The sequence below is a fragment of the Narcine bancroftii genome, chromosome 3, assembly GCF_036971445.1.
Source record: "Narcine bancroftii isolate sNarBan1 chromosome 3, sNarBan1.hap1, whole genome shotgun sequence".
Taxonomy (NCBI): domain Eukaryota; kingdom Metazoa; phylum Chordata; class Chondrichthyes; order Torpediniformes; family Narcinidae; genus Narcine; species Narcine bancroftii.
In genome coordinates, this window is record NC_091471.1 from 212154325 (window position 1) to 212171845 (window position 17521).

Genomic DNA, 17521 nt, shown 5'->3' on the forward strand with positions numbered 1-17521 from the left:
TTTATGGTTTTCAATAAACAATACTACATACCATATAAATGCTCATGGCTGCTTTCAGGGCAGATTTTTTTTTCAAATTTTATTTTATTGGCACATGTAACAAAATTGCATACAAAACCAAAAATTCTAGATGTCAAAGTCAATACATGCTTTTTTTTTAAATCATTTTCTCCCCCCACCCCACACCTGCTCCCTCCCACACAAAAAAAACCCAAAGAAAGCAAAAGGAAAAAGAAGAAAAGAACAAAGAAAGGAAAAAAGAATAGACTAATTTTTAAAACAATACTCTATATCAGGGGTGTCAAACTCAAATTCACCGAGGGCCAAAATTAAAAACTTGGACTAAGTCGAGGGCCGGACTAAATATTTATTGAAAATTTTCAACAACATCTGCATGTTTTCTCTTCTTTCAACATATGTAATGTTAAACTTTAGGATATAACTTTAGGAGGATAATGTTACAGGTCAGGAGTAGGTAGCTCAAGTTCACCCTTTGCTTGACCTGAGAGAAACATATTTGGTCCCTGTGGAGATGTAGTCAGCATTCACAGGCTGTGTCCATTTTGGCCTGCATCAGGACTCAGCATTTCCTGCTCACTCCTCAGGCTCTAGGCCTCTATTCACCCTCGATTCACCATCCCTCTACCTGACCAGTCCTTTACCCAACCTCTACTCACCCCTCACTCCACTCGCTCTGCCTCTACCCACCCCATCCTATACACGCCCCTCTACTGCCTCTCCCCTCAACCTGTTCCTCCCTCTACCCGTCTCTCACCCTCTAATCACCCCTCCCATCACCCCTCCCCTACTCACCCTGCCCCTCCCCTTTTACCTCTTCCCTATCCACCCCTCCTTCTACTCATCCCTCCCTCTAACTGCCCCTCGCACCACCATAACTTCCCCTGCCCATTACTCCTCACCTACACCCTCTGCCCACTCAGGTCCAGCGCGCTGCCGATCAACCTTTGCGGACAGCCACCATCTCTCTCTTCATGTGCAGGGCTGAACCAGCCGTCCCTGGGGTCCGCGCAGGTGCAAGCGCTGAAGGCCGTGGCGACCGGGAGAAGTGCGCTTGCGCTGTGGAAGGGCCGTCCGGTGCCAGTCGCGCGGGGCTCGCGCTGCCCGGGGGCCATGCGCAGCCTGCCATGCCCGTCGCGCCGACAGGAAATCACAGGCACTCGCCCATCCGCTGCACCGCTCGACAGGTGGGAGAAGTGACTGGTTGTGCGGGGAGCCTTCCAACTGGCTTGCAGGCTGATGACATCGACAGACTTCTCGTGTTACAATTTCTCGTGTTACAATGGGGAAGGATGTGCAATGAAGGGGGAGGATGGTGGGGGTGACATTACCAAAAAACAGCATCAGCTCTCGCTGCAGGGCGGGCCACCTCTAATACATTTTTGAAATGATCTTGCGGGCCAAATATAATTATATCGCGGGCCAAATTTGGCCCACGGGCCAGAGTTTGACATGTGTGCTCTATATTACCTTACGGATAAATTATGGCCTAATTATTCTAACACTTACACTGTATATTTTAAATATAAAGTACATAGTGAAATAAAACACTACCGTATAATACATAACATTTGATCAAAATCTAAGTATATATATTAAAAAACACACATACTACATCTAATAACATGATAAAATGTGATACATTAAGATGAGGCCAGGGAGTGACAAAGTTAACACCATATTCTACCAATTGACATAATGTCATTACTTATAAAGTTATAACACCTATTTTTTGCACATATGGAAACCAAATTTCAAAAAATGATCGTATTTGTTCTTTAAATTATATGTAATCTTTTCCAAAGTTGTACAACTTCGCATTTCACTATGCTATCTATTTAATACCAAATCCATATTCAATTTCCATGATTTTATTTTATTTTATTTTATTTTATACAGCTATACATTTCCTGGCAACTGCCAACACGATATTTAAAAATTCTTTATGAAACCAATCCAATTTTAAATCTGAACTAATCCTTGATATATTCCCCAAAAGAAACAAAATGGGGTTTATCAGGAGTTTAACACCTATTACCTGCTAAAAAAAATGTATTAAGTTAGTCCAAAAATAATTCAATTTGGGGCATGTCCATGTAGAATGTAAAAAGGTGCCTGTGTCCTGTTTATATTGAAAACACTTATCCGAAATATCTGACTTCAATCTATTAAGCTTTTGTAGCATAATATATAACTGATGTATGAAATTGTACTGATCCATTCTATATCTAACATTTATTGTATTTTTCATACTATCATAACATATTTGTGTCCAATTTTTATCATTTATATCTATACTCAGGTCCTTTTCCCACCTTTATGAAAATCTTCTTTACTTCCCTCAAAAGTAATAAATGCATAACTGACATGAACGTTTTTGAATTTGGATTTGATATTATTATTTCTATTTCATCATCTTATTACAGTAAATAAGATGTAGTTAATCTTTCTCATAGATAAGCCTTTAAGTGATAATATCCAAATATTATATTATTTTGTATTCCATAGTTAGCTTTCAATTGGTCAAATGTCATTAAATATCTGCCTTGACAAGGCTTTAATAAATTTTATTCCTCTTTTTGACTAGTTAATAAAATTTCTATTATTCAATGTAAATTTGGTATTTTGTCCACATTGGGTAGAGCCATCAAAAGTCAATGGCATAATTTCACTTTCATCCCAATTAATTTTATATCCTGAAACTGCTCCATATTGTTCTAACTGTATATGTAATTTACCTAACAAATTTTCTGGATGTCAAATTGACAATTACATCATCATTAGCCCCTATTTTAATACCCTAACTATCTAAATCCGTTCTAATTAATTCAGCTAATGGTTCAATTACAAATACAAAAGGAGCAGACAATAATGGACAACTGTGTCTTGTTGATTTTGCTAATTTAATATAATGACATAAGGCCATTTGTCACCACTCTTGTTTCTTGGATCAATATATAATGCTGTTATCCAATTTATAAATGTTTGTCCTAAGTCTTAAAAAGAAAGTTCCATTCTACTCTATCAAATGTCTTTTCTGCATCTAAAGCCACTGCTACACTTAAATTTTCTTTCTTTTGGGTTGGCTGAATTAAACTAATCAACCTACTTACATTAACTGCCAATTTTTAAAATAAATCCTGTTTGCTCTTTGTTAATTAGTTTCAGTAAAAAAATTCCAGCCTATTTCCCAATAATGTAGCCACTATCTTATAATCCACATTCAATAACAATATTGGTCTATAAGACAATGCCATTAATGGATCTTTATTTTTGTTGGAATTATCATTATAATTGCTGGCTTAAATGAATCAGGTAAATTTCCAGTTTCTTCCAAGTGTATTAAAACTTTCATAAATACAGGTATCAGCACATCTTTAAATTCTTTATAAAATTCTGATGTAAATCTACCTTCAGCAGGGGATTTATTATTTTGTAAAGAAACTAGAACTCTTGTAACCTCTCCAACTGTAAAAGAGGTTCCTAATATTTTCTGTTCTTCCATTCTTAATTTAGGCAAATTTACTTGAGTTAAAACAGAATTAATTTGTTGAAACTACTTCTAACCCAAATTTACTTTTATATTTCAGACCAATTAGAACAGTTTTTACAAATTGTGCAGTGACCAGGATATTGGTCCCAATAAGTTACAGAAATCGGAATTTCACTTGGTTTTAATGGAAATAAAATAAAACAAGGAAGAAATGAAATAGCTAATGATTACATTTTCTTCAACCATAACATTAAAACAATTTCAAGATTCAATTTAGTGTTGTATTATAAAAACAATGTCACCTTACACAAAATTGGCTTTTGTCTGCTGTAAGGCAGAAAGATTCACTATCGGCAGAAATTGGTTGAAGTGCCTCTTGCAGTCAGAGAAAGTGAAGCAAAAGAGAATCTCCCTGTAAAGTCAAGTGTCTGTGAATTCGCCTCCAGCGCTCCCACAGTCCCTGCAGCCTCACAGAGTCCAGTCCAAACCGTCGGCAAACCGAGCTCCAGATCCAAACCTCCACACAATTAAAAACCCTTCAGCGGTCTTGGCACCCTCTCACATCCTGGTTCAGTTACCTGGTACACCTTCTGCCAGTCCTGAGCCAATCTCCAGCAGTCCACCGCCTGGTATAAGTCTCTTGACCGCATTCTCCAGAGGAGTGAAACACAAAAGTCTGCAGATGCTGTGATTGTAATAAAAACACACCAATATGTTGGAGGAACTCAGCCGGTCTTTCAGCATCCATAGCGGAACACAAAATCTGCAGTCACTGTAATTGTAGGAAAAATACACCAAAATCCTGGAGGAACTCAACCAATCTTTCAGTATCCATAGCATGGAAGTCTGCAGACTTTTCAGTTGTCTCTCTCCCTTTGCCCTGTCTTCTTTCACACAGACATAATCAATTCTCACCTCTTCCCTTATTATATCCAATGAACATCTTCTGTTGGTCTGAATTCCACCCCCAGCCACCTTTGTCCTGTATTCTGAGATTTCCTGCTTCTGGCTCATTCTGCTTATTCCTTGAAAAAGGGCCCAGGCCCGAAATGTCAGCAAATATCTTTAGCCCATTTTCCACTGTCCCAGGAATTGATGGCCAATTTTACCAGTTAAGGGTCCAGTGGAAAATGGAAACAATCAGCACGCTGGCGTCAAATGATGTAAAATCACATCAGGGACTGATGGCCTCAACCCCTTCTCACATCCTCAATGTCAGCTGATGCTAGAGTGCCGATTAAACCAGAGGAAAAAAGGACAAGCTGCATCCCTGAACTATTGTTGAAAGTAGACTCTCCCAACACCGGGGATGACGTGGTCAGTGGGAAAGCAGTTTGTATCCTGGTTAAAAGGGGCCTGGCGAAAACATCAAAAATGGCTTCTTTAACCAGGACACTGCACAGACAATTAACTGGGATGCTAGTGGGAAAAGGTCTTTTGTCTCCTATGGATACTGAAAGAACAGATGAGTTCCTCCAGCATTTCAGAGTGTTTTTAATCGCAATCTCCAGCAGCATTCAGCCTGCATGTGTTCCTCTCCTTGAGTCATCAACAGTGTATTCCTCAGCCATAGAACCTCTCACTGGTTTCGCTGCCGTGGTCACCATCCAGGGCATTGCTACCTCTGCCTCTCCTTCTCAAATGGGGTTGGGGGGAGGGTGGTCTTCCTGTTTTCTGGTGTCCTATGCCAATCCTCTGCTTTCCCGGAGTCTGCAATCTCTTGTGGCTGCTGCTTTCTTGGGTGTAGACTCTACAGTTGCACGATTTTAAATAAAACCACCGTTGGCTCCTTTAACAGGCCATTTAATGTCCATATGGAGCTGAAAGCAGTCAAACTGGGAGGTGGGAGCGCTGTGTCTCCACAGGTCTGTACCAGCAGCAGCACTGCCATTACAGCAGCTCTGGCAGTGCTACCATTTTCTCCAAATTTCCCACGCAAAACAAAGATACAGCAAATATATCACAAATGTTCTATTTTCCAATCAATGAGGGAAAAACACCAAAATCCATGTTGGCATTTGCCACACAGTTAACATCGTTTTTGTAATTTAAATGAATAAAAGAATGTTTTTTTGTTTTCAGTTGTTAATTAAAAATTTAAAAACAGACTAGCTTCACATTTAATTTTCAGTAGGTAGCATTCATTAAGTGTGCATTATTAATGAAATGGTCCATCCTAAATATTTTATATATCTCATGAAAAGAAGCTGATAGTGTCAGTGACTTACCTCCTGCAGCAAAGATCTGAAAAGAGGTCAAAGAAAGATCAGATCTCACAGAAAACAAACAGATAAACCAGGATAAAAAGAAGGCCTTGTCCTGAAAATAGATCAAATTTCGAAGTTCAAATTTATTGTCAGATAACGTACATGACATCACATATAACCCCGAGAATTTTATTCTGCAGCCATGCAGAATTTCTAATGACTGTACTCAATGAAAAGAAAGAACTATAAAAAACTGACTGTGCAAATATAAAAGTATAAATATACAGTTGTGGTAGTGCACATCTTTGTAAGTGAACCAGCTCCGTTTGTACTGCTGCGCTGGCGGGGCAACTGCAGAAAATGGCGCCATCAGGACTTGCTCATTGTCTCGCGGCTTAGGCCACAGCTCGCGCACCGGGCCACGTGATGACATCACTGTTGTGTAGGGCGGAACTCCCGTTGGCCTTAAAGGGGCATGCATGAAATTCAAATAAACAGTTCTATTGGAAACCCCACTGAACTCAGTGGTGTGTTTCTGTGTTGTAACAGCCGCTACATTGGTGACCCCCGCAGAGCCCAGACGTTATCTGGTCTCCCAATATGGATTCATTGGCAATCAGTGCTGTCTTGGTGAAACTCCCCCCCACCCCCCTTTTGGATCCATCGGTCCTGCATGTCGTTCGGACAGGTGGAGGCGCAGTTTCATCTGAGACAGATCACCTCGAACTCCACCAGGTACTACCATCTGGTGAGCGTCCTCGATCCTCCTGAGGAGGGCAAGTATATCGCCCTCAAAACCCTCCTCCTCGGCATCTTCGGTCTCTCCTGGCGGCAGCGCGTGGCCTGGCTGATGCACCTCAATGGCCTGGGGGCAGAGCCCCATCCACCTTAATGGATGAAATGCTCACACTGGTAGAAGGTCATAAACCTTGTCTAATGTTTAAGCAAATCTTTCTCGAACAAGTGCTGGAAGACATCCAGCTCCTACTAGCAGACGAGGACTTTTTGGACCCCAGGAAGGTCACAGCCTGCTCCAACTTGTTGTGGCGAACTAAATGAGAGAATGAGGCTGCCATGAACCAGGTCGCCCGCCCTGGACCAAGCTGACCACAGCCCGCCCCCAGATAGAAGTCAGAGGAGCACCAATCCACCTGGTGCTGCTATCACCAATGCTGGGGAGCCCAAGTCCACAAATGCCGTCAACCCTGCTTGTACCAGGGAAACAACCAGGCCAGCCACTGCTGATGGCTGGCCACAGGAACAGTCTCTTACATGTGGTTGATAAGACCAATGGTTGGCATTTCCTGGTGGACACCGGAGCAGAGTTGAGCGTGCTGCCAAAGACTGCCCTTGAGTCCCACATGAGAGCACGAGGCCCCATCTTGCTTGGCATTCAAACGGCTCCGAAAGAACACCTCCAGGCTTCATCCGCGGAACTTTTCTACAGTGCACTGCTGTCGTTACCAGGGGAATTCTTCGAAACAGGCGCTGAACCCGGAGGTGAAACCCCGACCCTTCTCACTGACCTCCACAAGAAGTTTGCTTTGTTAACAACCCCACCGCCAGCCCACCACAGCAAGCACCCGGTGAATGCCCCCAAAATGCTGGTCTCAGCAGAGATCGTGTTCGTCCGATATGGCCTGCACCCGGTCCCCCTGCAGCATCCATATGAGGGCCCGTACAAGGTTCTCCATTGATCGGGAAAGACTTTCACTCTGGACATTGGGGGCCGAGAGGAACCTTTTTACAGTCGACCAACTAAAGCCGGCACACGTGGACTTAAACCAGCCCATGCAGATGGCCCTACCTAGACGGAGGGGCTGGCCACCCAAGCAGTGGGATGTGTAAGCCAGTTCTGAGGGTGAGGGTGGTTGTGTGGCGGCACACATCTCTGTAAGTGAACCGAACCGCCATACTGGTGGGGCAGCTGCAGAAGATGGCACCGTTAGGGCTTGCTCATCACCTCGTGGCTTAGGCCACAGCTCACACCCGTAATGACGACACCGCTGCGCGGGGCAAAATTCCTGTTGGCCTTAAAGGGGCGCATGCAAAATTCAAATAAAACAGTTTTACTGGAAACCCCACTATTTCTGACACAGTCATAAATAATGAGCAAAGTGTGAGTCCTTCAATGAGTCTATGAATGAATCTGTCGTTCAGAAGTCTGATAATTGAGGGGAAGGCACTATTCCTGAACCTGGAGGTACGAGTCCTGAGTCACCTATACCTCTTTCCTGATGGCATCAGTAGCATGTCCCGGGTGGTGTGAATCCTTAATAATTGCTGCTTCTCTCCAATGGCAATGTTCCATGATTATATTCTTGATGGTGGGGAGAGTTTTGCCTGTAATATACCAGGCTGAGTCCACTAACTTCTGCAGAGTATTCCATTGAGAGGTATTAGCCCCCCCCCCATTCCAGACTGTGATGCAGCCAGTCAGCACACTTTTCACCAAACATCTGCAGAAGTCTGCCAAGGTTTCCAATGACATTACAAACCTCTGCAAACTCCTGAGGAAATAGAGGTGCTGATGTGCTTTCTTCACAATGGCATTAATATGATGGGTCGAGGACGGACCCTCTGAGATAGTGGCACCCAGGAATGTAAAGTGACTGACCATCTCCACCTCTGATCCCCCAATGGATCGTATACCTCTGGTTTTCCTTTCCTAAAGTCTACAATCAGCACTTTGGTTTTGGTATTAGCCCCTTTCACACTGCCAAATAACGTGAGTTGAACTGGGCAATTTAGTGGGTATTTACCAGGTCAACTGGCAGCGTGAACCCTCCCGCAGGCGGGTGAGGGGGATAAAAATAAACCGGGCTCTGATACTTGATAGAGGTTGTATAAGAGCCTGGCCGAGTTGACTCGGCTGCAGTGTGAACGGCCAACCCGCTCAATGGGGTATCATTAGTGACGTTAGTGCCTGCATGTGTGCATCAGTCTGGTAGTTTTAATATCAGTGCAGTTATATTTCACAGGGCAGCCAGTGGAGCTGTCACAGGGCAGCCAGCAGGGCTATCAGCACATGGCCAGTGAAACTGTCACAGGGTGGCCGGCAGGGCTGTCGGCGCATACCTGTGCTTTAAATCATCTCAAGATTACTTATAATACCTAATACAATGTAAATGCTATGTTAATATTTGTTATTCTTTAATGTTTAGGGAATAATGACAAGCTGGTCTCTGGGTTTGTCCTAAGTTTCAACAGTCTTAAGCACACTGCAGTAGATTTTCCCATGGACTTTTATACATTGCGTGCATATGTCTTATTAAATTGTGTGTTCTTCTTTCCACAGTCATTTATACATTGAGCATGTATGTCTTTATATTGTGCGCATTTTATCCCCACGGTCTTTTAGACATTGAGCATGAATGTCTTATTAAATTGTGCGTGTTTTTCCCCCATGGATTTTTAATACATTGTGCATATATGTGCTTTATTCCTGCGATGATTTCACTGCCCTGGAGGTTTGGCCCCCACTTAGACCTACGATATCTACATGAACCAGGAAATTCATGGTCCCGTGTGAATGGCTCACGTGGAACTGCAACACAAGTCATTTAGTCGCCTATTTAGTGGGTTGTCAGTGTGAAAGGGGCTTAAGAGTGAGAGATTGATAACTTGGCTGAATGGTGACAAACAACAATTTCTCTCCTGTATGCTGAGTCATTGCCCACTTTTATAGAGTGCACTATGATATCATCTGAAAAAAATTGTATGTGGTGTTGTAGTACCGAGCAACACAACAAGTAGAGCAGGGAACTAAGTATGCAGCCGTGTGGTGCTCTGGTGCTGATGGAGAATGTGGAGGAGATGTTCTTGCCAATCCACACTGATTGGGGTCTAGAGGTGAGGAAATCCAGGGTCTAATCGTACAATGCAATACTGCAGCCCAGGTCTTGGAGTTTGCTGATTAGTTAGAAAGGGATGATGGTGTTGAATGCCGGTATGTAATAAAAACCATCCTGACTATGCATCTTTGCTATCAAGGTTTAGTGCAGAGTCAGTAAGATGGCATCTGCTGTAGACCTGTTGCTATGGTAGGCAAATTGGAACAGATCCATGCAACCACTCAGACAGGACCTGATATACTTCAACATCAGTCTCTCAAAACACTTCATCACTGTGGATATGGCTGGTCAATAGTCATTTAGGCAGGTTAGCACACTCTTCTTGGGAAATGGTAAAACTAAAGACTGAAACAGGTGGGTACCACAACCTGTTGGAGAGATTGAAGATATCCGTGAATATATTGGCAAGTCGGTCAGCTCAGGTTTTCAATACTTGGCCAGGTACTCTATCTGGACCAGAAGCTTTCCTTGGGTTCACTCTCCCGAAGGCAACCCACATATCATCTTTAGATACTCACAGCAGAGGATAACTCGGAAATGTGGGGATGCGTAATGACTGAAGATTGAACTTTGAACATCAGAATTTTGAACTTTTTCCATACAATTATGCCTTACTTTGATAATATCATCAAGGTATTAAATTTTATTTTTATAATACCATGCTCATCAAAATAAAGTTGCTCACATTTATTTCCTAACATTTCTCATTGAAAGCCTGGTTCCAATTTCTGGATGATATATTCTGCAGCATCAAAACAAAAGTCTGAAGGAAGGGTATCAAATGCAAAACATTCACAAGTCCTTACCCCTATACTCCCATCTCAATATACTGCTCAACCCACTGAGTTGGTCAATGAGAGGTCATCAAGTTTGGAAGGAAAAATAGTATGTTACTCTATTATTTAAAGAGTGAAAAATTGCAGCTTGAAAATTAGGAGTACTTGCACATGAATCGTAAAATGTAACTAATAAGGCAAATGGGATGGTACGAGAGGGATTGAATTTAAAAGTAGTAAGCTTCTGCTTCAACTGCACAAGATATTGGTGTGGACGCACCAAGAGTACAGCGTGCAGTTCTTGTCACCTTACCTGAGAAAGGATATACTGGTCTTGGAGAAGGTGTAGAAGAAGTTTACCCAATTGATTTCGGAAATGAGGTGATTAGCTCATGAGAAAGATATGTTGTTCGCTGGACACCCACAACTGGTTCCTTTTAATCAGTCACTTCAGTGTCTTGCTGAAGAAACTTGCCCTATCAGGGTTTTCCAGATGATAACCTTTCTTTCAGGTCACCACAGATTTCCTTCTTGTTTCTCTTATTTCAAGCGAGTCCTCTCCTCTTGTATGAACCACAAGGACTTTGACCAGGCTGAACTAAGCACTCACAACCCATCTTCCAAAATGGGTTTTTTCCACAAGTTTTCCAGCTTGTCCTGTTCCAGTCCTAGCTGCCACATGACCCTCTTAGAACAGCAAACAGCACTCTCAGACAGCCTGTGGCACCGACCCTACTCCTCCAAGTTCTTTCATCTGTTGATTTTCAAAACAGCAATCCATTAGTGATGTCTCTTGGGCACTCTTCAAAGCTTTTGCAAAGGCTCTTGGAGCCGGCCTATCAAGCTTGAGCAGAGCCCCAGAATTTTAAATAAGATCTGTTTTAAAATGTGTGTATGTGACCTACACTTAAAAACTTGCCCCAATTTATCTCCCAAAAACATATATATAATCTGTCACATCACCCTCATCCTCCTTCCTTCCTCCAGCTGCTACACTCATGTGACTTTTGCAAATGGTTTTTGATGTTTGGTTTTATTGCACAGTTGTAAATAGTTAAATGCAGTTAAATTAAAAGTTTTATTTTCGTTTACATGTCTCCTGTTCACTACTATTCTTTGACAAGTGCACTATATCCATTTATTAAAGTTGTGACTTACTAGCTCATGGATCACCTGTTGACTGTGTGCTTGTGCACTCTGATAAACAACCCAATAAGTGAGATCGTGTTCCACTCAGGCAAGAAGTGTTCCTTGTTGATCTCACATATATTGTGTGGAACACAACAGGCAACAACAACATTTGATATAAAAGTAGTACAAATATCAAGTCGCTTGGCCAGGCACCTGCAACGACCTTTAAGACATCCGAAAGCATTGTTTTACCACCATCCTTGACAAGCTATATGGAAGTTAAAGCTTCACTGCCATGATCAAGTGTGTGGTGGTTAGCGAACTTCTTCATCAACCACTTCCTGAGTGGGTAAGCTGGGTCTCTGATTAGATACACAGGAACTCCACTCCATTAACAGTTTTGGATTTCTGTAGCCAGAGCATTGTAGATGTATTAGTGCCTTATGCAACCTCTGAGAATGACGCATAAATCACTGTACACTGGGGTATATTAACTTAATTCACGTGGGAAGATGTACCCCCATTAATTCTCGGCTTTTCTGTAGATGGGTGAGTTGGCTAAAACACAAGCATCATGGATGCGACCAGGCCAACCCACATATACATCTATGAAGCTGGAACAACAAAAAGCCTGTTTAGATAGACATGTGAAACATATTAATTGATAAAGAGCAATAATTGTAATTCAGGGCATGATCCCTACCAGTAGTTGTGGTCTAAAACAGCCTGAAGAGCAATGGAGTGCCAGTCTTTCCAATTGTAGTAGGCTAGTGGGTCCTCATGGGGGGCTCTGATAGGAATATGTGTGCCATCAATGGTACCAGCACACATTAGATACCTACATTCTTCAAATCCATTCATTATCTCCTAGAGTCGTGCACCACTCAGCAGGCGATCAAAACATTTAAATAGGGCTCTCTTCAATGCTCCAGTAACTTGGTGTACCAACACACACACTGTTGCCACACCGACACCAAAAATACAACTTGTGGATCAATATTCACATGGGGTAGTTTACCATCACAAAGCGACAGTGAGCCCAAGCTGAGGTTCCAGAGACTGTTGCCAGTTTGTGGTCTTGTGCCTCAGGTGTAGCTCAATGAGTTACAATTAAAAAAATCAAAAGTATCCCGAGACATACAGAAATTACCCCTCCACTCACCTTCATCAAAATTGTTTAGGACATTGGACCATATGGTCTCTCTCTCCTCCACATTTTTCTGTCCGACAGCAGCGCAAATTGACTCACAAGAAGGAAATATATCTGTCTATGGCATCTAAAGTCTGTGGGGATTTCTACCTCAAACTGCTCCCTGCTTCTCTTCAAATTCTCCTCCAATGTATTTCTGATCGCACGAGTTCATTGCTTGCACAGATTCTGCGTCCATCTGCGCATCATGAAGTCATGTATGATGCGCAGGAAATTAGCCTGTGCTCAAAGAGCTATACATGTTCATGGTTAGTACCATAAGCACATCAAGATCAACTGCCATTTTGTTTTGTTTTGAAGGATATGTGCGACGCATTATGTTATACATCATAGCAGACATCAATGCAATGGAGTTACACACCCCACCTCTTCCGGCTTGCTGTGTAAAAATCCACAATGACCCAGAAAATTGCAGTATTTGCTTGTTTCAGTGTAAGCGACCAAAGCTGGCATATTGGCAGGCCTTCATTACGGAAATATTGCAGGATTTCTGTATGAAAAATCTTAATTGACTCTCAAGGAACCCTCAGATGTTGGAGTGACTTACCAACCTGCTATCAGAAAATTTGACCTCCCTCCATACTTCAGAATCTAAATAGCCACTCCTGCATCGATGCAGTAAAAGTGAGGGCCTACCTACCTTCTCTGCTTAAAATCAAGATCCATGGAAAAAATACAAAACAAAAAGACAGGAGAAAATAGAGAATAAATGTCCCTGCTCTGCCTCCATCGCCTGTTATGCACTGGGGCCATTGGTTTTCTGAGAGTCTGAGATCTACATTGCTGCCAATTGTAATGCTTGACCTGTAAGTTAGAGGATTTCAGTCCAATCATTGAGTTATGAATAGCAAAGAGGCAACCAAGATGGCAGATGTAAAGATGTCATGTCCTTGCTATTGCACCCTCATGATGAAATCAGAAAGTAGTTAATTCAGGTTATCCATCAACGATATCAGGTAAAATTGGGGTTGAGACTCCAAAGAAATACAGGTACACAATCCTTTATCCAGATGTCCAAAATCTGGAAAGCTCCAAAATCCGATAATATACTTTCTGCAATACATTTAACCTTAAAACTACCCTGGGGGGGGGGGGGGGGGGGGGGGAAATAAGACAGGAAGATACCTTGAATTTCAAACAGAAGAAATATTAAATGTGACAAAACTTACAAAGTAATGTCAGAAGGATTCTTTCTATGTGACAATGCATTGACGGAAAAAAAAGACAAAATTACCTTTGCAGGTGAAACAACTGATGTGAAAGAACTGGTTTTGCACTCGCAGGGCTTCTCCTTTGCAGGGTTTTTCACATTTATGGCAGAGGACCCCAACACCTGATGGTCTTCCCAGGGGGCTGTGCATGGCCATGTGCTGTGACACTGTAGAGAAACAAATCAGCAATAGTTAGGGAGTCACAAGAAACTGCAGATACTAGAATCTGGAGCAAAAGAAAACTAACAGCTGGAGGAACTCAGCAGGTCATGCAGCATTTATGGGAAGAAATAAATGGTTGACTTTATGGGTCAAGTCACTGTATCAAGACACTGTATCACTTCCCTCTCCCTCCCTTCTCCCTCCCTTCAAGTGCCATTCAACTTGCTGAGTATTTCTAGTTGTTTGTGTTCTGCAGCAATAGTTTTTTTCTAAATACCTTCTCATGTGAGAGGCAGAAGTCCCTCAGTCAAAATACTGTACTCCTGAAAAGATTAAATGTAACTTAGTGGCTCAAGGATTATCTGGCTGATAGACAGGGGAACGTTGCAATAATAAAAAGAATTGCTTCTGCTCAGATCATAGATTTATAAACATTTAAGTTAAAAATAAAACAATAAATTGCTTGATGTTAGGTTGCAATGACACTCAGATAAGATGATCACACTTCAATAATATATGGTAAAATTCTCAGGATCCTTATTGACAAGCTGATCTATTATTGTACATTTGTGCACCCTTCTGTCAATTTAAATCCTTTGAACTAAAATGACTTGGAGATATCCCTTCAGGTAGTCAGGACTATTTATCAGAAATTCTAATTCATCATTTGCATGGTTAGTAAAATATTAAATTTACTGACAGCTTTCAATGCACAGAGTTTAAAAAAAACAGGGTTTTAACACAATTCAGACCAAACAAATTGGTTACTACACTAACTGAGGTTTTATTCCATTAAAAAATGTGAGTAAACCTGTTTATTTTTTTATAATAATTTTTTACATGGTCATTTTTGCTGACACCATCTTTGCAATCACAACATACTTTGTTTTTAAGGAGTGTTCAAAATCAGAAACTGCTACTGTGTGATTCAAGCTACTTTCACTCAATTATTAATCAAGCCCTCTAAATTATCCAGCAACAATTAATATCAGCAACTTTACCCCAGGAAAAAATGACAATGCTGTTAGTTCTACCAACATCTCAGTCATCTATCAAAGGTCCTGTAAGTTAATTGTAGCTGACATACCTTTCGGTAACTATGAATGAATCAAAGCTGTGAAGCCTTTTAGCCTGTGGAAGTCTAGCCTACAAGGGGAAATTGTCTTTGGGCTTTCCCATGTAGACTTATTTAAATGTCTTCACAGTTATAGATATATTTTACCTACAAAGCTTTTCATTAGTTCAATAAGTCCAAATCTTTTTCTTGAAACAATTCATTTGATATCAAAAGAATGCAGTAAATGCATCAAGATATCTACAAAAGCCAAATAACATTAAAGAGGACTGAACGTAGCAGTAAGCTTCCCAGGGTGCTTGTTGGCAAGTAACTGGTTTGACTTAGAACCCTAAGGCAAACAAAGGAACTTTTTAATCTGTTTACAACTAAACCCTTTAGACTAAAATAACTTGGGTAGATCCATCAGGCAGAGTGTACAAAAGAGTAGGGAGGAAGGGGGATGGCAAAGGCAGGAGATGATAGGTGGAGAAAGGAGGGGGGACAGCAGCAATGAGAGGGAGGAGGGATGGCTGGGTGGAAGAACTGGAAAGATAGGAATGGGCAGGGGAAAAGGAGAGCAGGTTTAGTGGAAAGCAGTAAAGTCAATAAGCCCTTTCAAACTGCCATGCAAAATGGGGTTAACTGGGAAAATTGCATGGTTAGTGCCCCACTCTCACTGCAGTTAGAAAGGGTCCAACTTGGTCAGCATGGCCCTAATCCAACAAGAGGTAGGCTGTTGGTGTCTCAAGGCGAGGAACCCACGCAGGCTGTGGATTGCTGGAGACAAGCTCAAGATTGGCTGAAGGGGTACTAGGTATCACAACTGGGATGCAAGAGGTGCTGAGGTCTTCTTGATCATGTCAGATGTTTGGATCTGGAGCTCAGGTTGACAAGTCAAGCTTATTGTCATCTGATTGTACAAGTACAACCTGCCAAAACAGCATTCTTCCATCCTTGGTGCAAAACATGCAGACACACAACCAGACATAATACACATACAGAACAAATATTTTATCTTTAAAATAAATAAATAGTTTGTCACAATTGAGAATATTGGATGGTTAGTGTGAGCACTTCCTTTGGTTGTTCAACATTACCCATGGGAAGAAGCTGGTGGAGCTGGCTCTGATACTCCCGTATTTCTTCCCCAATGGGAGCAGCTAAAAGATGATGTGTGCAGGGTAGTAGGGGTGCTCAATGATTTTGTGTGTCCTCTTCAGACAACGACCTTGGTAGATCACGTCGATGGTTGGGGGGGGGGGGGGGGGGAATATAGGGGGTGGGTGGGAAAGAGACTCCAGTGATCCTCTCTGGCACTCTTATGGTCCTGAGGATTGTTCTCCGATCCATTTCTCTGCAGCAGCCATACCACATTGTGATGAAGCCAGTCAGGATTCTCTTCATAGACATTATGTTGACATAATAGTGGCTGGTAGGCTTGCCCACTTCAGTCTTCTCAGGAAATGCAGTCACTGTTGCACCTTCCTGACAAGTGAGGAGATATTGAGTGTCCAGAATAGGTCACTAGTTAAGTGAACTCCAAGGAATTTGGTGTTCTCCACTCCCTCCACTACAGAGTTGCTGATGTTTTGTGGAGGTTGAGACTCAGGCTATTACTCTTGCACCATTTCACAAGATTTTCTACCTCTTCTCTGCAATATGACTTATCAATGTTCCTGATGAGGCAAACTAATTTTGTATCAACTGCAAACTTGATGACACTGTTGGAGCTGGATCTGGTGATGCAGTCATGGGGCAGTAGCATGAACAGGAGTGGGCTTAGCACACAGCCTGTAGGTACGCCAGTGCTCAGCGTGACAGTGCTTGACATTCTACTACCGACCGGGATCTTTTTGTTAGGAAGTTCAGGATCCAATTACAGAGAGGGATGTTGAGTCCCAGCATGGACAGCTTCTCCTCCAGCCTCTGAAAAATGATCATATGAAACACCAAGCTGAAATCAATGAACAGCAGCTTGTCTTTCTCCAGGTGGGCCAGGACAGAGGGAAGCAACAAGGCTAAGGCATCCTCTGTGGAATGGTTTCTTCTACAGAAAAAGTGAAATGGATCCAGTGTCTTTTGATGATCTGTTTTGTTGCATTACATCACCAGACGCTCGAAGCATTTCATACTGATTGAGGTCAGTGCCACTGGGTGGTAGTCACTGATGCCTGTTATTGTTGCCCTCTTGGGTATCGTGACAATGCTGACTGTCTTGAACCCTGCAGGAACGATGGACTACTGCAGTAAGGTATTGAAGATGTCCGAGAAGACCTCCGTCAATTAGTCTGCTCAGTCCTTCAGTACCCAGCCAGGTATGTTGTCTGATCCCGCCGCCTTGTGTGGGTTCATCTTGCTTAGGGTTCTCCTCACCTTGGCTACAGCTATACGGGTGGGGGGGG

At 42.3% G+C, this 17521-nt stretch overlaps 1 protein-coding gene across 1 annotated transcript in view; it reads right to left on the reverse strand.

Annotated features, from left to right (window-relative positions):
- The window catches only part of ablim2 (actin binding LIM protein family, member 2), a 381413-nt gene that overhangs the window by 250753 nt on the left and 113139 nt on the right, over window positions 1-17521 (reverse strand). Inside the window, exon 2 of the mRNA XM_069923131.1 lies at window positions 13924-14067. Coding sequence (XP_069779232.1) covers window positions 13924-14067 — 144 coding nt within the window. The remainder of the gene's footprint in view (window positions 1-13923; window positions 14068-17521) is intronic.